The 26,978-nt window shown below is 37.8% G+C and overlaps 12 protein-coding genes across 12 annotated transcripts; 6 read left to right on the top strand and 6 right to left on the bottom strand. All coding sequences in view use genetic code 12, as the record gives it.

Annotated features, from left to right (window-relative positions):
* Window positions 1-106: 106 nt before the first annotated feature.
* On the top strand, window positions 107-4,777 carry MON2 (Mon2p; the record flags this gene model as incomplete). Its single annotated transcript, XM_051814951.1, has 1 exon — window positions 107-4,777. One exon carries the CDS (start codon window positions 107-109, stop codon window positions 4,775-4,777), a length of 4,671 nt encoding a protein of 1,556 aa, XP_051671479.1.
* Window positions 4,778-5,540: 763 nt separating this feature from the next.
* Window positions 5,541-9,266, top strand: CHS3 (chitin synthase; the record flags this gene model as incomplete). The annotated part of the gene is made up of 1 exon (XM_051814950.1): window positions 5,541-9,266. One exon carries the CDS (start codon window positions 5,541-5,543, stop codon window positions 9,264-9,266), a length of 3,726 nt encoding a protein of 1,241 aa, XP_051671478.1.
* A 544-nt stretch (window positions 9,267-9,810) lies between these two features.
* CANMA_002836 (uncharacterized protein) lies at window positions 9,811-10,026 on the bottom strand (the record flags this gene model as incomplete). The annotated part of the gene is made up of 1 exon (XM_051814949.1): window positions 9,811-10,026. The coding sequence occupies one exon, from the start codon at window positions 10,024-10,026 to the stop codon at window positions 9,811-9,813; it is 216 nt and encodes a 71-aa protein (XP_051671477.1).
* Window positions 10,027-12,131: 2,105 nt separating this feature from the next.
* CANMA_002835 (uncharacterized protein) lies at window positions 12,132-12,482 on the top strand (the record flags this gene model as incomplete). Its single annotated transcript, XM_051814947.1, has 1 exon — window positions 12,132-12,482. One exon carries the CDS (start codon window positions 12,132-12,134, stop codon window positions 12,480-12,482), a length of 351 nt encoding a protein of 116 aa, XP_051671476.1.
* A 51-nt stretch (window positions 12,483-12,533) lies between these two features.
* CANMA_002834 (DUF4149 domain-containing protein) lies at window positions 12,534-13,052 on the bottom strand (the record flags this gene model as incomplete). The annotated part of the gene is made up of 1 exon (XM_051814946.1): window positions 12,534-13,052. One exon carries the CDS (start codon window positions 13,050-13,052, stop codon window positions 12,534-12,536), a length of 519 nt encoding a protein of 172 aa, XP_051671475.1.
* A 433-nt stretch (window positions 13,053-13,485) lies between these two features.
* MSH6 (mismatch repair ATPase) lies at window positions 13,486-17,220 on the bottom strand (the record flags this gene model as incomplete). Its single annotated transcript, XM_051814945.1, has 1 exon — window positions 13,486-17,220. One exon carries the CDS (start codon window positions 17,218-17,220, stop codon window positions 13,486-13,488), a length of 3,735 nt encoding a protein of 1,244 aa, XP_051671474.1.
* A 674-nt stretch (window positions 17,221-17,894) lies between these two features.
* Window positions 17,895-18,671, top strand: CANMA_002832 (uncharacterized protein; the record flags this gene model as incomplete). Its single annotated transcript, XM_051814944.1, has 1 exon — window positions 17,895-18,671. One exon carries the CDS (start codon window positions 17,895-17,897, stop codon window positions 18,669-18,671), a length of 777 nt encoding a protein of 258 aa, XP_051671473.1.
* A 39-nt stretch (window positions 18,672-18,710) lies between these two features.
* On the bottom strand, window positions 18,711-19,937 carry REX3 (RNA exonuclease; the record flags this gene model as incomplete). The annotated part of the gene is made up of 1 exon (XM_051814943.1): window positions 18,711-19,937. The coding sequence occupies one exon, from the start codon at window positions 19,935-19,937 to the stop codon at window positions 18,711-18,713; it is 1,227 nt and encodes a 408-aa protein (XP_051671472.1).
* A 693-nt stretch (window positions 19,938-20,630) lies between these two features.
* Window positions 20,631-22,931, bottom strand: AKR1 (palmitoyltransferase; the record flags this gene model as incomplete). Its single annotated transcript, XM_051814942.1, has 1 exon — window positions 20,631-22,931. One exon carries the CDS (start codon window positions 22,929-22,931, stop codon window positions 20,631-20,633), a length of 2,301 nt encoding a protein of 766 aa, XP_051671471.1.
* Window positions 22,932-23,402: 471 nt separating this feature from the next.
* On the bottom strand, window positions 23,403-24,242 carry CANMA_002829 (DUF4112 domain-containing protein; the record flags this gene model as incomplete). Its single annotated transcript, XM_051814941.1, has 1 exon — window positions 23,403-24,242. The coding sequence occupies one exon, from the start codon at window positions 24,240-24,242 to the stop codon at window positions 23,403-23,405; it is 840 nt and encodes a 279-aa protein (XP_051671470.1).
* Window positions 24,243-24,871: 629 nt separating this feature from the next.
* Window positions 24,872-25,747, top strand: CANMA_002828 (DUF1769 domain-containing protein; the record flags this gene model as incomplete). The annotated part of the gene is made up of 1 exon (XM_051814940.1): window positions 24,872-25,747. The coding sequence occupies one exon, from the start codon at window positions 24,872-24,874 to the stop codon at window positions 25,745-25,747; it is 876 nt and encodes a 291-aa protein (XP_051671469.1).
* A 226-nt stretch (window positions 25,748-25,973) lies between these two features.
* Window positions 25,974-26,883, top strand: CANMA_002827 (uncharacterized protein; the record flags this gene model as incomplete). The annotated part of the gene is made up of 2 exons (XM_051814939.1): window positions 25,974-26,807; window positions 26,878-26,883. 2 exons carry the CDS (start codon window positions 25,974-25,976, stop codon window positions 26,881-26,883), a joined length of 840 nt encoding a protein of 279 aa, XP_051671468.1.
* Window positions 26,884-26,978: the final 95 nt, after the last annotated feature.

The raw sequence follows: 26,978 nt of genomic DNA, 5'->3' as shown, positions 1-26,978 counted from the left end.
TGAATGGTGTCATGTGACTAACGATCTCGAGAAAAATTAAAACACAACACCGGCTTTTATTTTCGTTGTTTGTCAACCAAATACTCTTGCCAAATCAATTCAACAAATGAACAATGTCCAACTGCTTCAAACAGATCTCGCTCATTTGAGTTCTGACTCTAAGAAGAGGTATCCAGATGTACGACAGCTTGTAGATTCCGTCATCAAGACATTGAAGGCGTTGAATCCAAAAACTCCGCTAAAGGATATCACCGATGACAGCTTAAGGTTGCAAACAATTAATGCATTGATCCTAGCATGTGACTCCGGGAATCTCAAGCTTAACAATTCATCAATTGCAATTATACAAAAGCTAATTCAGGCCCATTTTATTCCCAGCGAGAAACTCAAAGACGTGATGAGGGCCTTCTCCGAAGCATCACACTTGGCAGAGGGAGTTCAAGTACGGATCCTTCAATGTCTTCAGCAATTTACACAGGAGTATAAAACAGAGATTACGGGCGATATTCTTCTAGACATGGTTAGCCTTTGTTCTGGGTTAACAACGACAAACAAAACTTCAAATGTGCTGGGGGTTGCTTCAGCTACATTGGAGCAAGTAGTTTCCAACGTTTTTGACAACATCAGTGTAACCCCATCCAGTGGATATAAGGAGATAAAGGTCGAGAATGATGAAGTAATAAAGGTGGATAGCACCTCCTATGAAGGCTTTTGTGTATTTGAGGATTTGAATTGCTTAACGACAAACAAAAAACCCCAATTTTTAAAAGGTACTATTCGAAGCCAATCGGCTCTCGATATAATAGAGAATGTAATTCTTCATCATGATGAATTGTTTCAGCAACACAAAGAGTTGGCTTACTTGTTACGTGCTCAAACTGTTCCGTCATTATTGAAAATTTTGAACTCACCCTCAAGGAGCTATCAATTAACCCAGAGAGCTATTCGAGTGATTCAAGTGTTGTTAACAACGCAACTTGAAAGTTTAGAGATTGAAGTTGAGCTAATCTTGTCTTACTTGAACCACTCATTACTCGAAAATGACAGCCATCAAGATGGTTCCGTCCCGCAGTGGGAAAAAATATTGATACTTGAGATGCTCAAAAATATATTTTCCAAGTTTGATATCATCAAAGCAATTTATGAAAAGTATGACCACGATGAACTGAAAAAGGATGCATTGAAGGAGTTGTTTACTGTTTTCGATTCTTACTTGCAAGATGACAACCAGTTCCTGAATGATACATTTGGCCGGCCCGAGCTGGAAGATTACACTGCTTCATCCGGATCAACTCCATCACATCGGTCAACATTGTCGAAGGAAAATTTTAAGACGCTGTTACTCGATCATTTAGATAAGATTGAGCCGCAGACAAACATTTCTTCGTCTTACCCCGTCTACCTTATTTTTGAAATACTTGTTTGCTATTGCAATGGTGTTTCTCACTTTGTCACAACCATGCTGGACAATACCTCAGACGAGCAAGAATTGGAGAAAAATGTTGATTTTATCAATGCAATTTTAGCGTCAACTGCGACAGAAGTGAGCCTATTGTTTAAAAGGTTTATGTACTCAGCTTTGGATGATGAGTTATTCCGTACTTTGTTGATTTCGTTCCAAAATTTTGCTCACTCTGTAGGACTATTAGGGTTAAATTCAATCAGAAACAATTTACTTTTGAGACTATCCAAGGCAGCCATAAGTTTGACTGTAGCCCCAAATAAGGAAGATGGTGATGCTTTCTCGATATATGAAGATCAAAAAAAGCATTTGCTAGCAATAGGGGGTTCATTAGCTGAGTCGCTCACTTCCAGCAAGATGTCATTTAAAGAGGATAGCAATGGAAATGGGCCCGTACTGCATAGTCTGGTCAAAGCAAGATATTTCAGTTCACGGAATATGCTTTGTTTAAAAACATTGATGTATTTGGCTATATCGTTAGGGTCAACGCTTGCCGAGTCGTGGTCTATTATTTGGATAACACTACAATGGTGCGCTTATTATTTCGAGGGACCAGACGAGTACAGTAATTCTTCACGATCTAAACAAAACCATGAATTGGCAAATGCTCCGCAACTCAAGATCAGCGAGGAGGATGCGGGTAGTATTTATGCTTTATTGAAGTCACTTTTTGACAATATCAGTGGATATGAGTCGGAGTCATTTAAGCAGTTGTTATCTTGCCTTGCTGAATTGAATGAAACTGCATTTTCAGAAGATGGTGAAAAAGTGGTCAATTTTGATTTGACAGAATCCCCACATAACAAGACATATTTTTTGCGCAAGTTTTTCCAAGTCTGTGAACTTGCTCCTGGCAAGTTTTTGGTCGAGGATGCATCCATTTGGGAGTTTGCCACTTCCTACATTACCAAATTTGGGTCAAGAAGAACCTTACATCCCAATTTGCGTTTATATGTTACTGAGTCCTTTTCCACAACTATAGAAGCATTGGCAAGTGAAGGATTCCATGATGACTCTATGGCTAAGGACACTGCTGCAAGGACTTTAGATGGATTGAACAAGTACATTAGGCCATTATTTAAGCAAGGTCCGCCCAAGGAATTATTGACCCTTAACTGTGAAACAGAAATACATTTATCGGTGTTGACAGAATTGCATTCCTTGATTGACAATTATGATACGCATTACCAAGGTTCATGGGCAAAAGTTTTTGAAATCCTTAATACACCATTCAAGACAATAGATTCAAATAATGATCAGAATTTGAAAGAAAAGTTACAACTATTGGTGGAGAAATCATTTGATACGTTGAAATTGATACTTGATGAGTTTTTATCGTCTTTGCCATTTAAGCAATTCAAGATACTTGTTGACACTTTGGTGAACTTTGCCTACCAATCCTATGACTTGAACATTTCATTTAGTTCAGTCAGTTATTTTTGGCTCATTAGTGACTCCTTGAAATCACGGCTTTCACAATTTGTGGGTAATAAAAATCCAACTTTGGAGATAAAACTGGAAGATGAACTTATTGACTATATCAACATCAATGATGAGTCGTATGAATCTTATATTTGTCTCGAAGTGTATTTACTTTTCTGTTTAGCTAAATTGTCCAAACAAGAAATTAGTCGTGCTCAAGTCAGGGATGGTGCTATTCAAACGTTTTTCCAAATTGTTGATGTCCATGGCCCCGCTTTGGAAAGTAGTTGGAATGTGGTGCACTTGTTAGTATTGCCCTGTTTATTTGATATCGAGGCATTTGAAAATCCAAAAGAGTCGTTGGAAACTATTCGGTTATTATTGGAAGGATTTACTAATATGTATCGTAAATTCTTTGGCAACTCCAATACCAGTGATTTTAATGGCAAGTGGCAAATGCTTTTTGACTATATGGAAAAGTTGTTAACAAGAAAAAATATTGAGGTAAATGTAATTGTATTCAAGTCATTCCAAGATCTCATTGATCCATCGGCTGAAATAAACACTGAACCGATTCGGAACTCGTTATTTGATTTGTGGCAGGGTTACTCAATTGAATATGACTTGGTCAATTCTAGTTATCAAGATTCGCTTGTTCAATATATGCATTGTTTTCCATCATTGTACCGTGTTATTGAATCTGATTTGACATTGGATGAAGTAAATACGATTGTGGACATATTCAACAAGGGAGCCAGATATCCTGTGTTGCCATTGCACCAATCGGATGAGAACAAGCCTAGCAAGTTACAGTCTTCTATATTGACAAATATTTCCCTTTTGACCAAGAAAAACTTTGAAATACAAGCAGCAGTGGTACAATTGCTTACAAATATAATAGTATATCCGTATGGAGTGAGGATGCGGATTGAACAAAAGTTGCAAAATAACATGTTTGTGCAAAAGAATTATCGAATCCCTACGTTTGTTGGTATCAGCCACTTGGGATTGCAATTGATGGATAAAAGATTTAAAGAATTTGGTTATACACGAGTGTTTTCTGATGACCAGAGTATTATTAAAACAATTAAAGCCCTCATTGAAGTTGTTGAGCGCAAATTACGTGGTGTATCAACCGTCAAGACTCCACTTTGGATTGACGCTCACAATATATTGAAAGAATTGATTGACAAGTTGATTAACAAGAGGAAAGAAGATATAAGTGATGAACTTTGGTCTTTACTCACCAAATCGCTTATGCTTACCATTGCCTTTGATTCTGATATAGCTTCTGATGCAGATATCAAAATATCCCAGTATCAAGAGTTGAGTGCTATTATTATTCCCCAATTGGTTGAAAACGATAACCAGTTGATTTTGGATTTGGTCAAGAGTGTGTATGATAATTCGTATCTTTACAATCTCAACAGTGATGAAAAAGAATTGGTATTGAACAACGTGACAGACGATAAGCAAGCAATTGACAATTTGACATTGTTTAACTTTGATGAATATTTCGGCACTACAGAACCGTTGCATGTATTCTTCAATAAAAAAATCAGATTCAATTGTTTAAATGAATTATTTCGCTTACTGAAACTTGACACCAAATACCGATCATCGTGTGAAATATATCTTTTAAGAAGAATTAGTTTTACATTGAGAAGAGCAGTTGCCGATTTGAGATTATATGGAGACAAGCCTTTACCACAGGTTCAACAGGATGAAGTGTTGTTAATCCTTGAGCAGATGCATCAGTTGCAGCAAGTTTCTGCTGACAATGAACAAGAGTTTAAAAAGTTGAATCGATTACTAATTTTGCTTACTCCTTTTGCCCACAAGTTTGGTGAAGGTAGCCTATTATTACCCTCAGTGTTGATAAAGCGTTTATAGATTATGAGTTTAAAATCAGTCCTGATGAAATTCTATGTAACTCTCTTAGATGGACATTTCTCTTCTGTCTGAATCAATTGTATGTGTCACGTGAACAGTGTGACACGAATTTACGACGCGACAATAAAGTTAAAAATAAAAATATACATACATACATATATACAAAGGTTATTATATGTATTTGTATTACACTAAATCAAAAGAAGTGATTAAATTTATTGTTTTAAATTTTCTTTTTTCTTTTGGGGGATCGGGGGGGAGGAAGGCAGGAAGAAGGCAGGAAGAAAAGGCAAAAGAAAAGAATAAAAAATTTTTATATTTTGTTTTTTTTTTTTTTTTTTTGGTTTTTTTGATTTTAACTCCTTTCAGAATATTCCAAAACAATTTACAACCAATTTCATTTGTTTTACTAAAAATATACTTAAATACATACACTCTCACATATTTAACCACCCACACTTATTTATCTATTCATTTATTTATTTATTACTTTGAAGTGCTCTCCAGATCTACATCGAGAAGAGGTGGATACAGCAACGACCTTTGGAGCTCCATTTAGATATACCTTAAAAGAAAGAAAGTTATTTAGCTTTGCTTCTTTTCTTTTTTTTACTAAAATCCTGCACTCGCTTATAAAACAGTTCATCACATAGCCTGAATTCACACACACACACACACACCTCCCCTTCCTTGTCCATCGTTTGTTGACAAAAAGTTTCTACATTACACGTTAGAGCATATCCGTTATACCCTTTAGTTATACATGTCGTATCCTAGATCCAGTGCAAGTCCTACACGTGGTTACACTGAATTTGATCCCGAAACCGGTGATGCTATCGGGAGGAAAAAGTCGCTTGTGAGGCCTGAAAGAACCCGTTTGGATGAGAGCCACCGAAGATTTCATTATACGCAAGTTGCCAATCAAGAGGCGGATCATATTAAAGTGCAGCCTTCGTCTACTGGGCTAGATCCTCAAAGATCAAATGAATTAGGTCGCTCGAGATCACATCTTAGTGCCTACACTTCAAACAGAACTAATGATGACCCTTCAGACAGGTTAGGCAGTACAAATCATCTTGAGGATGATACTGAGGGGATTCCGTTGATGGATATCCATGATTCGTCACCACAGGGAAGTCCCAATTCCCAGGATTTGAAAGGAGGTAGAGAGGTTTATGGATTGAATGATGAAATCAAGGACTATACACAATCACCTCTGAAGAGTAAAGTCATTTCAAATGGTATACCAAGACCTCAAGTGCAAGGAACAAAGAATAGAAAAAAAAGTGCTGGCGACAAGAGCGATATTTATTTCTGGAAAGTGTATTGTTATGCAATCACTTTTTGGGCACCAGCACCGTTATTGAAATTGTTTGGACTTAAGACTAAAGATCGTCAATTTGCATGGAGAGAAAAGATTGGGTTGATTTCATGTATTTTATATATTGGTGCATTTGTGGCGTATTTGACTTTTGGTTTTACCAAGACAGTTTGTTCAACAGAACGTATTAGAACGAGGATCAATGAAGTCAATAGTGGGTATTTGATCATCAACGGTAGATCGTTTGATTTGACTTCATCGGAACACCCAGCTGCAGCAGGAATTAGCGCTGGGACCAACATATTGTATCCACCAGTTAATGCCGGTGGTAAAGATGCTTCGTTTTTGTTTCAAAACGTCAATGGTAATTGTAAAAATTTGATCAAACCAAGAGACAATTGTTCGATCCCTTATAATGACGACAATGAACTTGCGTGGTATATGCCATGTAGAGTCTTCAGTCAAGATGGATCAGACTCTGTCAATGATACCTCGGTCTATTACAATGGTTGGGCTTGTCACACCAGTGAAACTGCTCGTAGAGCATACTATAGTTTGAAAGTGTCTGGTGATGTTTATTTCACTTGGGATGATATTAGAAATTCTTCACGAAACTTGGTTGTGTATTCAGGAAACGTTTTAGATCTCAATTTGATCAATTGGATCCTGTATGATGATGTGACATACCCTGACCTTTTCGACAAGTTACGTGATGACCCCACATATCAGGGAATAGATATTTCGTTGGTGTTAACTGACCCTAGTGAGCGTCAAGCGGCCAGGTGTCTTACTGAAATTATCAAAGTTGGGGTTATTGACTCGGATACGATTGGGTGTATTGCGTCACAAATTGTTTTGATTGTGTCGTTGGTGTTTATCTTGTCGGTGGTCATTGTCAAGTTTGTTATGGCATGTTGGTTTAGATGGGTGACTTCGAGAAAGCAAGGTGCCACCGAGTATGATAACAAAACAATGGCAGCAAGGAATAGAGCAGTTGAGAATTGGGTAGACAATGGCGCTTCAGGTGCAGGACCAGAAATCAAGACTGTCCCTGTTAAAGCAAGAGCCAATTACAAAGCTGCCAAAACCAACAGACAGAGTGTCTTTCAAAGAGCACAGAAACTTTCATTGGGACCAAATGCGGATTTGTCACAGTATTATGATAACCCTGATGCGCTCTCAAAGACGTTCAAGTATACAACAATGTCTACTCAAGCTGCGTTGTTGGGCAAAAATGGGTACGGTAAGAAGAACACTTTGGGTGGTACAGGCAAAAACAGTACTAGACAATCAACCTTGTACTTGAATGACCAAGGTTCATCAACTGATTTATTGAATCGCCCTGTATCGACTTATAATCCATTTGATGGGTTTGAGGACTCGGTAGTGAATGGTTTATCTCCTGACATTATTCATCCTGATGTTGTACCTCAGCCACCAGTTGAGTACCAACCATTTGGATACCCATTGGCACACTCGATCAATTTGGTTACTTGTTATTCTGAAGATGAAGATGGTATTCGTATAACATTGGATTCCATAGCCACAACCGATTATCCTAACTCACACAAGCTTATCCTAGTTATTTGTGATGGTATTATTAAAGGTTCTGGAAACGACAAGACAACACCTGATATTGTATTGGATATGATGTCTGATTTGACGGTCCCTAGAGATGAAGTTCAAGCTTACTCGTATGTTGCTGTTGCTCAAGGTAGTAAGCGTCATAATATGGCTAAAGTGTATGCTGGATTTTACAACTATAATGATGAAACTGTTCCTCCCGAGAAGCAACAACGTGTGCCAATGATTACTATTGTGAAATGTGGTACCCCAGAAGAAGCTAATATGCCTAAACCAGGTAATAGAGGTAAACGTGATTCTCAAATCATTTTGATGTCGTTTTTACAAAAGGTTGTTTTTGATGAGAGAATGACGAGTTTGGAGTTTGAAATGTTTTCCAATATCTGGCGAATTACTGGTTTAATGGCGGAGTTTTATGAAATAGTGCTAATGGTTGATGCCGATACCAAGGTTTATCCTGATTCATTAACGCACATGGCTGCTGAAATGGTTAAAGATCCCATGATTATGGGATTGTGTGGAGAAACAAAGATTGCCAACAAAGCTCAGTCGTGGGTAACGGCCATCCAGGTGTTTGAGTATTATATTTCGCATCATCAAGCTAAAGCGTTTGAGTCGATTTTTGGTGGTGTTACGTGTTTACCTGGATGTTTTTCAATGTACAGAATCAAGGCACCAAAGGGGTCAGATGGATATTGGGTGCCCATTTTAGCCAATCCTGATATTGTTGAGAGGTATTCTGATAATGTTGTTGACACTTTGCACAAGAAGAATTTGTTGTTGTTGGGTGAAGATCGATTTCTTTCTTCATTGATGTTGAGAACATTTCCCAAACGGAAACAAGTGTTTGTACCCAAGGCTGCCTGTAAAACAATTGTTCCTGACAAGTTTCTTGTTTTGTTGTCACAGCGTCGTAGATGGATTAACTCAACTGTTCACAATTTGATGGAGTTGGTTTTGGTTAATGATTTATGTGGAACTTTTTGTTTCTCGATGCAGTTTGTTATTTTCATTGAATTAGTGGGTACGTTGGTTTTACCAGCGGCTATTGCATTCACTATTTATGTGATTATTGTGGCTATTATTTCGAAACCAACTCCAATTATGTCTTTGGTGTTGTTGGCAGTTATTTTCGGTTTGCCGGGTTGTTTAATTATCATTACCATTTCATCGGTGTCTTATGTTGTCTATTTTTTCATTTATTTGATTGCATTACCCATTTGGAATTTTGTTCTTCCATCTTATGCATATTGGAAATTTGATGATTTCAGTTGGGGTGAAACCAGAACTGTTGCTGGTGGCGATAAGGGACTGGATCATGGTGCAACCGAAGGTGTGTTTGATGCGTCAAAGATTAAAATGAGAAGATGGAGAGAGTGGGAGAGAGAGCGGAGGAGCAATGATTATGGTGCAGCTGGTGTGGATGTAGGTGTTGGTGTTGGAGAAGACGTTGGAACCAGTCCATACAGAGGTGGCAATAGACAAAACTTGTCTATGCCTTCTGCTGTGTGGGACCCTTCTTCCAATAATGAGAAGCTTATTGATGGGTTCGATCAAGAGGGATCTTCCTCGGGATCTAGTTAATATAGGAGGGGATTATTTAGGAGTTTGTGCATTAAAAAATAAAAAGTACGCATATTTAAACTATACGTAGGGCATTTGTAGTTAGGATGGAGTGTTTATTATTATACACCGCAGTTTTATTCTAAGTGGAAATTATAAAAGTGTTTGTTGTATTAGATTATTTACGAACTATAATAATGTATTAATATCTTCTTAATCTGCGAAATTTGCGTTCTATTTCTAAATTTATCGCATGCCTTTTTTTGTGTCTAAATTTCACGTAAAACCTTTGAGGTTTGTGTAATTATTAGTCAATTTCTTTTGCATTCCACACTGCCGTCTGTTTTCTGTTTTTCTGTTCAGTTAAAGTTTAAAGTCTTCACGTGTTTGGACGACGGGTTCTCATCGATTCAAAAGCATTTGTTGACCTAAGGCCTGCCTTGGGTCCAATCTAAGGGGGAAGGTGTGGTTCTGATGCAGCCTTTATTCTGCATTCTGCACTCTGCAATCTATTTCAACTGTGTACTTTCTGAAGTTCCAACCTAATTCTATGTTGTCCCTCTCTTTAAATGCGGATTCTCACTGATGGAGCAGAAGCAGTAGATGCATCACTGGAAGCAGCAGCCAGTTCACTAACGAAGGAGGCATCAGTACTAGGTGGGTTTGATAATCCACCTTTTTCAATATACAACTGTTTAAACTTTTTTAATCTCCATGAGTTTTTGATTTTTCTAATCAGGGGTTTGAATGATGAATTGGGAGTGGCTAAAGCGTACAACATTTGTGAATAGCAGTAGATATGGTATGGTGTGTTTGATAGTTGAAAAAGAAGAGAGTAAAGGAAAGGAAAGGAAAGGAAAGGAAAGGGAAGCAAGGGAAGGAAATTGCAAGTGTTTATATATATATATATATATATATATATAATACATTGATATTTCTATTTTAAGCGCAATAGCAAATATAAGCTATTTGAAAAAGGAGTGGCTCTAATTTGTACAGTTTTAATAGTTAGGCTAAAATCGGTTATCCTTTTAGTTTACCCTTCATTTTTTATTTGTTTTTGTATCAATCCTGTAAGTAAAAATACAATTTTAAATTAATCGCTTAGACTTAAGTAAAGGGATCATCTATTGTTAAGGTTGGTTTGAGTTTGATCGGTTGGGATACGTTAATTTTCTCTTTTGTGGTATTACGACGTGAAATTTAAAATTTCCTGCAAATTAGCCGCCTCAAAAATTAAATGTCCACTGAAGAGTTGGGGGGTTAACCCACCTTTCAAAACTAACTCTATCCCTAACTTCTTTATTGGAACCTTATTGGAACCAAACCAGTCCGCAATCTGACATTTTTGATATTCGAACCCACGTTTTCACAATTTCCGGTGTTGGTCGGTCACATATTTAACCAAAAAAATTATCACTTGAAACAATACATCTTTTATTTTTCTTTTCCAATTTCCTATTCCGTACAGGGCACGGTTATGAGAAAGAGGAAGAGAAAGAGAAAGAGAGAGAGGCGTTATTATTTTCTTTCCTCGTCTTTTTAATGCAAGTGAACAACAATCATGTATGCATTGGTCCTTCTCCTCCCTTTCGCTTTATTGTACTTTCATTTGCTGTTTCAGTCAGCACACTTAATTACAAATTTGTGAAATTTCAGTTGTTCTCTTGGCGAGGAATAAGAGTTGTACAAAATCAAACAACAAACATCAAACATCAAAAAGGAAAATCGATTGAAACGAAGACAAAGAAAGATGAAAAATATTTTAAATCCGCATGCAAAATTTTTCCGAGAAATTTGAATGATTTTCCTTCTTTTCTTTTTTTTTTATTAATACCCGTTGTAGAGATACAACTAATATCATTTAGAATCACTCAGTTGTAGTTAACACGTATAGATTTGAGATGTGTCAATAATAGTTTATAGCTATCTAGAATAATAGTGTGTCTGTGTCTAGATCAGCGTCAGGATGAAATTTTCTTTTCCATTTTTGTAAGGGAGAGAGAGAAAGAGAGAGGGGGTTCTGTGATTGTGACCCAGAACAAACAAACAAGAAATGGAAAAAAGAATAAGCGCTGGAATCAATTGTGTTACCGACAAATACCAATTAAGTGGAGACATCCCTGTGATAATATTAAACTCAAAAAACTAAAAAATCACATACAGTAAAACAAGGACAATGGTTTCACTCATTGGCCACTTTTTCGCTTATTAGGAAAAAAAAACAAAAAGCAGAGTTTTCACTATTTTGTGTAGTCTAAACCAACTATCCTTAGTAGGACAAAATAGACCAAGATATACTAATACTTACGTAGCTGACTCGATATTGCAGTGATGTCACAGCAAGAAACAATAACGGGAAATGCTTGTAGGTAAATTCACTTTGCTTCGCTGCTCTAACAATAATAACATTCTCGAAGATCTGGTAGCGAAGTTTAATGTGGTCACGTGATCGTATTTTTATAGAAAAAGATATCTTTACTGACAGAGATTTATTCAGGAATAGAAACCACTCGGAAAAGACTCAATTGCTCTGGAAGATTCTTGTAGGTTACACTATAACTTTCTACGAATTTTTTTCTTGTTTTCCAAATTTTAAATAATTTAGCTGAGAAATTTCCAAAAATTGCATACCCATAATGCCTTGTATTAGGGAATAAATAGTATCATATACATTGGATCAAAAATAACACTGAAACAATGAATCTCTACTAATGGTACAGACTCAGTAACTCTAGATTTCTAAAACTAGTCAATGATTGTACGAGTTGAAGCCAGGTTCGATTTTTTAAGTTTAGTATCTAAATGTGGTAGCGATAGACCTTTGCAAAATAAAAAATATTTGAGCCGCTCTCAATTCCAACCCCTAACTCATTAACTTTCATTATGAGTAGTAACGCTGGCAGCCAGGCCAGCTCTACAATACAACCAACATTGATCCAACAATACATTACACCAAAACTAATCAAAGATGTCAAGTTCTTTCTCGCTGGTGTTGTCGTTATGACAGTGACCATATTCCATTATTTATGGATCATCAAAAAATGGATGATGAACCCAACAATATCAACATTTGAATTGTCGAGTCATTTTGTTGTTTTTGCAATAGTTGAACTTTTCATTTGGTACCTCTACTTGTTCAAACTTACAACTGTTATATACGAGGAGGAATTAGCTCAATATGAACAAGACGAGAGATTGAGAAAAGAGGACGAAGCTAAAAGAAAACAGCGGTAAATATAAACAAGGACATGTTATATTCAACTAACTATTTAAAGCTCTTACTATTTAGTATTTAATCAATGTTAATCCTTTAGCTACAGTTAATCCGTAAACAGCCAAAGACAAAACCGACAAGTTGTTAACCAACATGCTCAATCCGTGCCATCTGCGAAAGCTAGTAGTCAAAGCTTGCATCTCATCACTTGGCTCACCATTATCCTTCTTTTCCTTACCAATAGCAGTCAACTTAATTCTCTCCTCCTTAATGGCATGACATTTGGGCTCCAAGTAAAACAAATTGACAATTCCTGAAAGTGAAGCAATTGCCAACGTGCCAACTGAGAATGGACACAACTTGAATGGAGTGATGGCAGCTAAAAGCAATGGAGAAAGGATTTGGTATTTGAAATAACGAGGGAAGACTTTGCTTTGAACTTTGCTAAAGTCGTCTCTTGATAACTCCTTAAATAATACTGGAGAAACAATGTAGGAGTAGAAGGCGGTACCTCCAAACGACAATGAGTAGAACAAGAAGTGGTATGGAACTCTAGTGTTGAGACCTAATTGATTGATAATTGAAGACATCTTTGGTGTAATTGATTTGTACCTGGGACAAAGAAGAAAGAGGTGTGTTTCAATGGCGTTTCTCCTTTTTCCAAATTTTTTTTTTTCCAGAAGTGAATTCTGGGGTTTTGTTTTGGTAAAATGTCACACACACCCTTGCAAAGCTTGCTATTGCCTTCACAAAAGTCCGAACTGCTAGTGTGCAAAGACATCTTCGCGTTTCATTTGAAGATGAAGAGTGCACTCAACCCCAAAAGACATCAAACCAATCTTTCACAAGGATGAGTTTATCAATATCACTTGTTAGCACCTTTCTATCTACTGGTGTAAACTTTAGTTCATAGTAGCGGTCTTGCAATGGACTTTCTTTTTTAATTTTTTTCTTTTTGTACAACAGAATTATAGACAATAGCTACATACAACTTTATCACAAATTTATAAACTATTCTACCAACTATAAAGAATCTATCATTTCATAAACATTACCAAGGGCCTTCTCTTGAACTGATGTTTCATAATTTAGTATATCTTGTTTCAACAACCCAATTCTATCAGTACCATACCACACGCAATCACTTTGCAAACCCAAACTCATTTCATCACTATTGATATTATCTGCCTCTTCATAAGTCCGTTTTAAGCTCGATACTTGTTCGTAATTCTTGGCGGCAATCTCAGCATTATCAACAATCTCCCTCGAAATCCCACACATTAACGCCACATTCATTCCAAACGACCCTGGCGCCGTTCCATCCTCTAATTTATACAAAAATGTGATGTCTCGTGACTCTTGATCGACAATAATTGCCATCCTCATGGGTTTTATCTGTGGATGTGACTTGAATGACACACCAAGAGTATTGTAATGGGTGGCAAAGAATCCTACTGGTTGTAAATGAGTTGCCAAATGGTGCAAAACGGCTTCAGCAATGGCAAATCCATCACTACTTGAACCGCCTCTACCCAATTCATCTAAAATCACCAAAGATTTAGGCGTAGCGTTGCTCAAAATCTTTTTCGTTTCCGAAAGTTCAACAAAGAATGTCGATTTGCCTTGCATGATGTTATCGTTTGCACCCAACCGCGTCATAATCCTATCGACGGGAGTTAAACTTGCCTGCTGAGCAGGTATGTAGCACCCAATTTGACTCAAAATCACTGCCAATGCAGTAGTCCTCATTATAGTAGACTTACCTGCAGCATTGGCACCAGTCAATAATCCGAAGTTAGGTTGATCGCCACCTAACTGAATATCATTGGGAATGAAATCCCTAGTACTGATAAAGCAAGGGTGCCTCAACTCTTTAAAATCAAGAACACCATGGTCACTTGATACAAACTCGGGACGACATGATGGATAACCAATTGACTCGGAAACTTTCGTCAATGCAAGAATGCAATCAATGTTGGCCATACAATTGATCACTTTCATCCAGGTAGTATAGTGGGTATCAAATTTTGCATACATCCTATTCTTTAAAGTGTCACACACCATCTTGTGCAACTCTCTTTGCTCCATCAATTTCCTTGCCAATTGCTTAACTTCGGGTGACCAAAACCGCTTAACTTTGGACGTTGCACCCATAGTTTGCCAACTTGAAGGTACATGTTTAACCAACTTTACTGGAAGTTCAACAAGGTAGATTTCTTTTCCTGAATCACGATAGAAAATTTCGTGCGATTTAAATTCCTTCTTGTATCCCTTCAAAAGTTCATTAAGTTGATTTTCTAAATCATCAATGATGGCTTGTGATTGGTCAAATTCAGCATCAACCCCCTTTGCTGGAATAATGATATCATTCAAGGCTTGTTGTCTATCAAAAGCATCCTCCCATTCAACGATATGCTCAACCATGTCCTGGGGGAAACTGTGCAAGTATTTAAACAATACTCCACATTCACCAACATGGGCTAATTCCAGCAACTGTTTGGAAAACCTAGCAATGCTTTCAAAACTTTCAACAACTTTAAGGAAATCCCTAAATCGAAGAGTTCCTCCGTGCACACGAGCAATCAAACGTTCTAAATCAGGCAAAATGGTTAAGCAGTTTTGTAAGATTGATCTCAACTCAGAGCCGTCGCCCATCAAGTAGTCAATCGAATCGTACCTCAGGTTAATCTCATCAATTCTCATCAAAGGATGCAAGACCCATTTTTTCAAGTGTCTTTTACCAAACGATGTTGTTGCACGATTCACCAATTTCAATAAAGTGCCTTGATCACCTCCATCGTAATTGTTGTTGAGAATTTCCAAATTACTCAAAGTGATCCCATCAAGAATCATGTGCGACGTTTCGTTCTCAGAGATCTTGTACTGCTTGATATTGCCCAAACTCATGATACTTTCATCTAACTTGAGAGTTTTCAAGTAGGATAACAATCCACCAAATGCATTGAATGCTACAACGTGATTCTGTTTGAAATCAACTAGCGTTTGAGGGTATTTTGAATAATCGTCCAAATCCTCTGCATCATAATATCTTGACTTGACCAAGTGGTCGACAGAAATATCGTAGTCCCAAAACTCAGTAATAGGATTCAAGTTGTTCCAAATTTGGTTATTTGAATGGGCGCAAAATTTCAAAATCTGGGTGGCAATGTTACAGAGGTTTCCCTTTTCACAAATGACTTCCTTTGGCTTGACTTGTGTGATTAATGTATCGAGCTTGGTGCATTCGGCGTCATCTTGCAATTCGATCAAATTCAATTCGGCAGTAGCAGTATCAACAAAGGCAACTCCAAAGATCTTGGATCCATCCTCACCCGTTTCTTCCTTAATACTAAGACAATACGTTGACATGTCATCGGTGATCATGTCCAAATTAGTCAAGGTACCACCAGTCAACACCCCAGTCAACTCCCTCTTGATTATCTTTTCTTCTTTAGATCCCCCGCCCCTCATTTCTTTAGCCAACATGGACTCCTTTTGATCTACTTTGGCGACTTTATAACCATGACTGATAAACTCTTTTGCCCAGTGCTCAAATGACATTTCCGGTATACCAGCTAACTTCATGTTTGCTCTTCCACCACCAGCTATTTTAAGATCGAACTGAGTGTTTGCAATCATAGCATCATTTTCATATAATTCGTAGAATTTTCCCTTCTTGAAAAAAACAACAGTGTTCCACATTCTGGACTTGATTTCCCAGTATTGTTTCTCAAATGCAGTAAACTTGGACCATGCCGACTGTGGAATGTATAGTGTTCTTGGGTCATAGTTTGGATCATCAGGAGTTCTCTTTTCAGCATCTTTAATATTGACAAGCCACTGATATCTCTCCTCATTTTCCTTGGCAAAATTCTTTTTGGTGGTTGGCAATGGCTTTGACAGGAATTGTTTCGTCTTGTATCCTGAAGCATCATAAGATGAGGACGCGTCAAACTTGTCAGTTAAACCGTTGTTGGATAAAGTGGTTGTATCGTTTGATGTATTAACCTCCGGAATGGACGCCGCAACGGATGCAGATTTTGGTTTACGGGACACACTCGACTTTGGCTTGGGGACATCCTCATCATCTTCCAGGACAGCTGGTTCATCATCATCACCTTCGTCGTCGTCATCAACCACAAAATCACTCATGTCATCATCATCGTCCCCATCAGACATAATCGGTTGAAATTCATCTTCATCATCACTTGCCTCTTGCACAACCTTTCTCTTCTTACGAGAAGACTGAATGACAGTGTCCTCATCGTCGGAGTCTGATTCTGCGTAATTGATTTGCTTCTTTTTATGGCGAGTTGAATTAATGGGACTGGAGTTGAGTGCTGTTCTATGCCCCTTCAAGGGTGTACTACCTCCCTGACCAGTCTTTGCATTGTTATTGGACTGCTTATGTTCAGTCTTATCTTGGTTTACATCTGGAGGTGACGTCAAGCTAGATGAAAATGATAAATCTCTAAACTCGTCTTCATCATGCATCAATGTATTGTCATTTTCCTTATCGCTTGATAATTCCTGCTTGATCGTCGTTTTTGATTTCAAGGGGGACGACGATGATACACAGTTTTGCTGCATTGGTTTTTTGGGCGACAGATTGGGTTCTTCTTTGACATTGTTTTTGGCTGTCATGGGCTTAAAGAAGGACATTAATGATGCTTGCTTCTTCTTGCTACTTGATGAGCTAGCATTGCTTTGAGATAATCCCGTCCTCTTTGGTGTTGTAGTCGCTGTGGTTGTACCCATGATGATGATGTAGTAGTAGTAATAGTAGTAGTAGTAACTAAATCAAGGTAATGAAATTCAAGTTAAAAAGAATAAACATAGCTATATTTTGGGTAGTGGATTTTTGGTGGTTACATATACAATAACCATTTATTTAAAATCCCTTTTTTCTTTTGTTAAAATAAAAAAAAAGAATTCGCGTCTGTTTTTATTTTTTTTGTTCAATTAACATTCACGTGTCGCACTTGGTTTTGTGTACATAATAATGTGGAATACTATTTTGCAACTTAGAACGTTGCAAATTATATATAGGGCCTAGTATAATAGCCATGCAAGCTCAATGGATAAGAAGTGTTACAGTTTGAGCTAGCTTCTGAGGTGGGGAAAAATTGCTTTTAGTTAAAAGTAGCTTGGCTTGGTTAAACATCATGCATTGCTTTTTCATCATTTTTGAATTGCTTTGGTTAGTTGGTAAAGGCCGGTATTAACACCATGAATAGTTGCTCTAGCAGGTGTATTCTATTTATAACTTAAAGCCATGGTATTGATTATATAAAACTGTTGCCCTATGCCCTATGCCATTAGTAATGAGTTTACTTTTAGTGTGTAATTGTGTAAGCTATATATATTTACATAATTTTTGCATCACAAATAAATTAGTAATGATATATAACCATTTCTTTTCGACAAAAGCAATGTGTTTGATATCAAAGGTATCCATCTTCTTATTTTTTGCCCTTACTTCAGTACTAGCTTTCCATCACCCACCCCAAGAGGAGCACCCAATCTTCAAAATCACCTCAAATACTCACGATAAGACAACCATCATTGGCTTTTTACAAGACGTGGCAAACAAAATTGCAGTATCGCCAGCACAATTGAACCGTTTTTATCAAGGGACTAACTCACTAAGCTCATCTTCCCCGACAAAGGAAGATAAAAAGTGTCTTGAAAATACGATAATCAAGTTTTACATCCGTTCGTTAAAATTGACCGATCACATCTATGAAGCTAGTGAGTGCAGAATAAACTTAAACCCGAGGATGCAGTCAATACTACAACCGACACCAAATATCCACAATTTATTATTGAGAGACAACGACATGCTCGATACGCAATTGAAGTATGTTCTAATGGATGAGTTTAACCGGTATCAACAATTTAAGGATTACAAGTTCAACGATTTTCAACATTTGAATTATGACTTATCGTGCATCATCGATTACCAGGAGCTAATGCAAGTTGAATTGATGGAAACAGTGGTGGAAGCAAACTTGGAAAGAAAAGTGGAAGTGGATGAGGCGTGTGGGTTGAGCATACTTAATCAAAACTTTATTGGAACATCCATTGACTATATAACGACACAAGTGCCAATCAATGGTACTTTCTACTGCAAAAAGGGAAGAAGCTCGACTTGTAATAGGGCTATAGCAGACTCATCAAATGCGAGGTACAGGCTTCCTGAATACTAGATTCTAGATATGAAACCACTTTTTATGGCTGTTCCCACTTTAAACTTTCAATTTATCAACATGAAATTTGACAATTTCAATAGCGGCTATAGAATCCTCTGCACTATCGTGATCCCCAACTTGTATATTTCTACTCAAATACTTGAATGTTAAATCCTTTAAACTTTTCTTTGAAGTAGGGGTGCTTTCAAATTTGGGATATAGTATTGACGTATCAATGATTTGATTGTGGATTAGCCGTAATGCATTCATGTCGTTTTCTAAACCATGTCCAATAAGGATTGTATCTTTATCCATCACAGTGCCGAGCTCCTGAATCATTTGATTGAAGCTTACAAAGTTCCCGTCAATAGCTGATATCCCCGAAAATCGCGTATTAAAATCAACCACTTCTCCAAATGGAAGAACATAAGCGTCCATAACTGTTTTCAAAGAGAAATAATCAACGGCCGTGACTCGCATCAATTCAAAGCCCTTGGTAGTATACCCCATTTCACAGTCAATACCTAAAACTCGGTATTTCCCCTTCTGATCAAATACTTCCTCTGTTTTCACAAAAGGTCGAATGCTTTGCTTTTCTTCAGGAGTCAGATTTTGATACACATGATGTTTACAACTATCACACGGCTTGCTATCATCTTTTGGTGCCAAGCAACATTCGTAGTATCTTTCTCTATTGTCAGGATTGCGTCGCACCTTACCGTAATGAAATGAACACAACGTAGGTTCCAATTGTTGACTCAATTTAAATTCAGTATCGCAACGTTGACAATTTCTAGTGATTTTGTTATATGGAACTGACTCCGGTACCGACATGACAAACCCATACTTTTTTAATTTCTCGTCAGAAACTGTCATTGACTTTAGCAACTTTAACGCATCCTCTTGCGAATGTTTCTTCTTGTGCGTTGCCAGCTGAAACTTCTCTGGACGTTGAAGTTTCAACACTGCATTTCTCAAAGTGGAGGCATATGTTTTGTTGCTTGTACTCTTGGCAATATTGTATTCAATCTCAGTTGCTTTTAATTTGGGTACTTTTACTTCAGGCTGCTTCCGTACGATGATATCTGCTATTTTTTGTATATGTCGTTTTCGATCCTGAATCGATGCTGGGTTTGTATTTACTGGCGTAGGCAAAATATATTGCACATCATCATTAGTAGAGTCTTTGGTCACATCATCGATGGTTGATCGCTTGGGTCTTTCTTCCTTAGTAATATACTTTTCAGCTGTCCTTTTGCGAGGGTACAGCTCCGATGGAGTCATTTTGGTAGTGTAAGGAATAGGAATATTCAATGTTATTTTTGATAGTAGCACCAAAGACTAGTTCAGCGCAACCAAGTGTTTAAAAAGTATCCTCTTTCTGGCTGAACCAGGGAACAGAGAAAAGCTCTTTCAGTTCCATAAATATACACAGGCTACAAAAACGGTCCACATTCAAATTCAACTGAAGCGGCTCTCATCATCATTTCCAAAAAATTTGCCGTGGCCAACACAAAACTGAATCTCATCGCTGTATTCCAACTCCCGCACTATAAATATCTCGTTTCCTCATCAAAATTTGTTTTACACTTTTTTTACCCTTTTTCTTTTTCTTTTCTATGTCGACGTACTTCATAGGATCATTTCTATAGTAGACGTCCCTCTTTGACTCTTCAAAAGAGCCACTGAATCCAACTTGGACGATGAGTGAATTGGCATCAATGCAATCAAAGTGAGAAACGTATAAATAGGTGATTGAAAACCATCTATTGAACTGCCTTGTTTTATCTTACAAGATAGAGGCGCGATGATCTTTGGCTCTTTTTTCTGGTTAAAATTTTAACTGAAATTGAGCTTGCATTAATGTCTGTCTGACAAGTATTGGACGAAAGGATGAAGGTGCTAAGAGCGAATGTAGTTGCAATTGCACTGGTGGGGATACTTTTCATTAATCTTAGACAGCTGTTTTTACACACTCTATACTACTTGGCTGGACAGTTTTGGCGGGTACTCATAAAGCTTGTAGTAGTCAACAACTTTTCCGTTCAAATTATTCTCACCTTCGATTGGCAAGTAAAATACATTTCTCCAACTAGGTTCTCCAATGACCCAAAAGTCCAACCAGTTCTGTTTCAAACCGTAGTCGGTAGGTATGTCTATATGTAAGGGGTCGAAGCTGGTTGTTCTATTTCGGTTAAAGATCGAAGCGATAGTCATTTTCATGGTCATCACAAACTGATCAATACCTAGCAAATTCAAACAAGTTTGCAATTCGTTGTTCTTTCGGTCAGATCTGGAAGGTTGCGTGAGCGAGTCTGCGACTTCCTCTGGGACCGTTGAATGGTTCAGTCTTGGGTTGATAATTCTTGAATTTAACGAACTAAATTCCCATGTAGTCAATCCACGCAAGATTTGGAAAGTTTGAACCAAGCAAAGGAAAAAGATCCAAACGTATTGTAACCAGCACCACACCAACAAGTTGAAATGGAATTGTTTATTCTTGTACCCATAGCATAAATCATCACCAATCATTCTGCAGAAGAAGCTTTGATTATCCTCATCATCGGAATCAAACGAGTCTTTTAAATTGTCAAAATATTCTATTGTCAAATAGGTGAAGAAAAGAATGGCCAAGTTCAAAGCATAAACAAAAGTAATGAACAATTTATGGTTCCTCACTCCGATTTCGTTGTAAACCCAAGGACAGTAATGGTCAAATCGAGCCACTAACCTCTTATTGTGCTTGGAGTACCTTGATCGAAGTGGTTTACGTACAAATGAGTTGACACAGAAATGGTCAGTGTCAAATTTCCCACAACTAAGCAAATCCTCAACTTGAGCAAGGATTACTGCATTATCAGTCGGGGTCGGTACGAATCCTGGATTGATAAACATAGCTTTGAAAAACGACCAAACGAAAATTGCAATGAAAATGCTCATGAAAATGTTGGGAATGAAATTTGTAAACAAGGTGGCAGGAAGTATCGCAAAACTCCAGATTACGATGCACCAAAATGCGGTGGCTGAAAAGATACCAGCTAATATTGGCGACTTTGGAAGTGGCTTGTCATCAATTAAATACGTTGGTATTATGGTCTTGCTGATGATATAGATCCCCAATGCAAAAGACGCAAATGCCAAGACCAACTTTGGAAAAGCCAAGCCCTGAGACGTCGTACATATGCTCAAGGAAATGGGTAAAAGAAGGAATGGGGCAATATATGTTGACACCTTGCCTACTTTGGGGCCAACCCATCTGCGCTTGGGTGCCCAGTTGTTCTTGGGATCTCGTCCAGAGTCTATCAAAACCTTTTGCCACGCATGTAAGCAGTTCATATCTTTTGCTATGTCAAAGCTATCTTTGCCCAGATCATTTTTGAAAAAGATGTCCGACCCACCTTCCACTAACGCCTTCATCACATTCTTGTGGCCACGCATAAAACACCAATGTAGAGGAATGAACAAACTGTCGTCAGTTTTCGATACATCCGCACCAAACCTCAACAATGCATTAACTGTAAAAATGTCATTTTGATAGCTGGCCCAATGAAGAGCTGTTCTGTTGGATCCATCAGGTTCATCAATATACAACTTTTTCTTGCTGTTTTGGTCACAACAGCTCAACAATAGATACACAACTAATGTAATATTTGAACTGTGAACGGCCAAGTGAAGTGCATTGTAGGTTTGCAAATCCCGCAAATTTGGATCGGCCGAAGTATTTGAAATCAAGTACTGAACAATATAGACAAGTCCATTCCTGCAAGCCCAATGAAGTGGCGTGGCTCTCAATTCTCCTCCGTACAAATTTGGGTCTGCTCCATTGTCAACCAAGTACTTTACCAAAGTGAGCCTATTGTTGATACAGGCCCAGTGGAGTCCGCTAATACCGTCACTAAATGTATCATTAACCTTTGCGGATCCCGACTCAATTAACGCTTTTGCCGAATCAAGTGATCCTTCTTGACAATATTGCATAAACTTGGCCAACTCTGGATTCAAATCTTGCTCGGTGGGTTTTGGAGCTTCGTCGGTAGTTGAGTTGTTTAGTCCAGATTCTGATTTATCGACAACACCATCTGTTGATTTGAGGGAAGCCGAGTCAACGTCATCAGTGTCGTTGTCTTGATGTGACGTGGGTTTCGTCGTCTGTAGTGTATCTAATGGTATAGTGTCTGATTTTTGTGGACTGGTATTGTCCTCGGTAGAACCACTTTGGCCCAATTGCGCCTTATCCTTAAGGTCCCCATTTGCTGACACATCCCTCTCAGAAGTCATTTTTGGTGATTCAGCCTCTGTTGTGGTAGTGGCCCCTTGAACACGAATAATTCTTCAATTTTTTTTATTTTTTTTAGTTCACTCAACCTCGGCAAAAAGCCGCACTACGCATTGCCTGGCGAAGCCTTTTTGTCGCAAAATGTGTGACCTTTGATATCTGAGATTCATGAAGTCTAAGACACCATTTCGGGAAAATACATCTCCATTGAAAATAAGCAGATATCAAAAGAGATAATCAGGAAAAAATGGTTGCAGTTATGGTTACACTGTTTTTCGTTTTTCATTCTACAATTACTAAAGAACTTCCCAAAAGAGCTAGTTAGTAAATCAAATTCAAGGTAAAGACATTTGCAGAATTAAACATCGTTTTATCCTATTTATTACAAACTAAACTATTTTAAAACATAGGATGCTTTACGAGATCTAAAATCCATTTTTGCACGAACTAGATCATTCCTTTCTACAATCACGTTAGCTAATATTATGATGCAGTAAAGAGGCATCAGCTTCCTTGACTTTCGAATCGGATATGGACAGTGGCTTTGATGAAGTGGTGACTGTAGCATTAATTGTTTGTGTCGTGGACCCACTGGTGCCTTTGGTACTGACACCAGAGTTTGTCGAAGAAATACTCGAGCTGCGGGGCTTTCGTTGTAGCAATTCCAAGATTTGGTCGCCAGCTTTGATAGCACCTGGTTTAATCGTTTCATCAACGAATGGCTTTACCTTTTCATCAACAAATGGTTGCACAGTATCATTGATGAAACCGGGACGAACCTCATCTTCAGAAATTAATCCCTGATTCTTTTGTCCCACCCTTATCAAGTGCTTCTCCAACAATAAAAAGTTTCTCGAATTTGCTTTGTATCCTATTTCAATCAAACTTCCAATGATGGGAATGAATCCCAACCCAAAATCAATTACAATATTCAACAAGAATAATAATTGTAAATCCAATGGCAACCCACCCTGTATCTTTCGAGCAAGCGCCAATAATTGCAATGACCAGTAAGTTTGTATTACTGTCCCCACAACGGGGACCACACTGACAATGCTTGCCCATCCAAACTGAACCCCGAGCAACTTGAACCAGTAATCGTATCTATATGCCTTTTTCTTGAAAGTTTCCAAGACGCTAATGTCATGCTTGGAAATTCCCTGAGGTATTCTTCGAGTTATTTTCTTGTACTTGGTACCATTTTTCTTTTCAATGGGAACATATTCATAGTAAGGGTCTTCAACCCCTAATTTGTTCCATTGGTTATCTTTCAAAAGTCGGTTAGCAACCCATTTTACTATAAATGAGGACATTTCTTTTGGAGACTGTTGTAGGGTAGATGCTTTTGCTAACTTGCGAGAACCTTTTAATCTATTTATATTATTAAATATGGTTTTGAAATTATATAATATGCCACAATATCTTCGGTGCACAAAATGCTAAAATCACAAGATTGCTATGTTGCTATTGAGAAGCTGTGTGTACAAGAAAGTTTCACTGACAACACTATTATGCTAACTTGGATACGCGATTCTAAAGTTGAGGCTTAGTAGTTGCAAGTGTTGGTTTTGGCTGTGACTTTAAATATGTCATTTAGTTGTTTGGGGCTGGATTGGAGTATGGTTTTCACTGGGTAAAAATGGGATGCAAGGATTTAAACAGTACCCTCTTATGTAAAAACAGGCACCACCTACTGCCGAATTCGAATAACCTCATCCTGTATCCTGTTTGCTCTCTTATCATCCCGTAAAATCCTTTACATGTACCATTAGTGTCGCGTTAAATATGGCGGATTAAAAACTCCTTAAATCCGTTTACAATCCTCGCCGCAATTTAAACGATTTTGGCTCTCAAGTATAAAATATACAGACCTGAAATTCACAAAAGTATTACTTTATCCACTACAAGTTTCTCTATAGCATCTCAAGCCTTATCATAAACCATGGTAATTATCAAACGGCTCTTTATTAAAGCCTCCAACAACTATGATTCAAATTTCCAGATTGTTCCAGTAAATACCAACCAACCACTTGAAATCAAGTCTGATATTGGAGTATTCAAACTTTTAGTCAATATAAAACAATTTGATGGCTCCCAACCCCATTTGTCGAATAGTCTATACAACCAAGAGGACAAGACATATCTCAATGGTGAGAAAATTGATTTTAACCCAACCGCAAAGGCTGAAGGGCCAGAACCTAATTTGCGAATCAATATCGAATTCACACCAAAAGAAGATATCAAAGGTGGTGACTTATTATTTGGTAACGATTTCACCTATTCCATTAAAGACTATGTCCCTACGACCTTGATGAACACCGGCTTAAAATTGTTCAATTGGTTTGTTAATGACACCGTCAAGGGTGACGTTTACAATGACAAACCATACCTTTATGGCTTGGCCTTGAATAGTTTCAGTTATATTGGCATAAACCAACCAAAGCCTTTGGGTATTATTAATGAAAAATCACATCCAATGAACTACAAGGAGGATTTCCAAGGCAAGGTTGAAAATGCCCCTAAATCATCAAATGAAAGAAAGAAACGTTTCAACACCAAGCCCAAATGTGATGAGTTTACTTTCATCAAAGGGGAAAAATATGATTTTCAATTTGACACCGACTTCTTGAAGCTTGCAGATTCAAAGTATTTAGTTTCAATCCCAAAGTTTGACTTCGATGTCAGCAGATATGCCAACGACACTTTAAACAACGTCAATTGGGTCATAAAGGAAGGGGGAATTGATGGTGTAGGTCTTGGAAAGTTGGGATTAATCATCAACTTTGCTTTAAAGACAGAAGAGAAGGAAGAACAATAGAGAGGGTAAGTAGAGTATGTATAGAGATATTTTTTGAATTCATTTGGTAGCCTTTTTAGTGAACTTTTGTGTAAAAATAGTTTCTGTTTTGTTTTCACTTCCTGCTTTTCTTTAAAAAAAACGTACTAGGGAACTTCCATATCCACACTTTTACGGAGCCATACTAGTACAACATTTGTATTATAGAAGCACAAAGCATTGAAACTGTATTTAAAGGCACAAATTTATGTCTAAACTGAATAATCACAGCAATAATACTTCATCCTCAAATCTACGGCGATATGGCGATGATGAGCTTGAGTCATCTATTGGGGCAATATTTGATAACATTGACTTTAGCTCCATGGAGAAGCCAGAGGTGAATGATGAGGGAGCAAGTTTGGAGTCCAATAACCGAAGGTTGAGTGAGAATCGCTCTCAATACTCTACAAATGACAATGACGATGGGATGAAGGACGCAATAAATAATGCTTTGAATGATGTGTTTGACTTCAGAGACAAACACAATGAGGAAGAGGGGAAGAATAATTTACAAGGTTTTAAAGATGTGGATGAACTGAAACATCCTACACATGGCTACACAGAGGGTGACACGTTGCCAAAGCTGACTGAGTTAAATAGTGCACCCTCAGTACCGGAGAATCAAGAATTGGATGATGCTATAGATAGTGCTTTTGATAACCTATTACAAGATCAAGTGCCAAGCCAGGGCGAGAAATCTCCAAAAGAAGACTCTCACAAAGTGCGCCATCAAGAGGACTTAGCGTTGGTACTGGAGATCAATTCTTTGATGCAAACAGGAGCACAAGAAGAAGTCCAGAACAATTCTGTGAAAGCACTTTCGACAAGACGAGATAAGCCTTCTGAAACGGAGATTCCAAGCTCTTTGGTTAAGGGGGAACTAGATCAAGAACGTAAAGAGGCAGACAATTATTTTGCTCTGAAGAGTGTTGAAGTTGATAACGAGGATGATGATTTAGATCTTGCAATCCGTAGTGCGCTAGGGAATATTTTTGAAAAGGAGTCAGCGGAAGCTACTGCGGAAAATAAAGACCAAGTGGTGGAAGAACAAGTAAAAATCGCACAGAGAGAGGAAGTACCGTTGCGTAATGTTGATTTGACCCCATTAGAAGTAAAACAGGATGAGCCAGTGCTAAACATTTCAAAACAAGTACTAAATATACAATCAAACAACGAGAAGAGTTCTTTGGCATCGACGGCAGTGCCATTT

This window comes from Candida margitis, assembly GCF_024628925.1.
Source record: "Candida margitis strain CBS 14175 chromosome Unknown scaffold4, whole genome shotgun sequence".
Lineage (NCBI taxonomy): Eukaryota > Fungi > Ascomycota > Pichiomycetes > Serinales > Debaryomycetaceae > Lodderomyces > Lodderomyces margitis.
The sequence above is the reverse complement of the archived record's forward strand: the minus strand, read 5'-3'. Positions and strand labels throughout refer to the sequence as shown.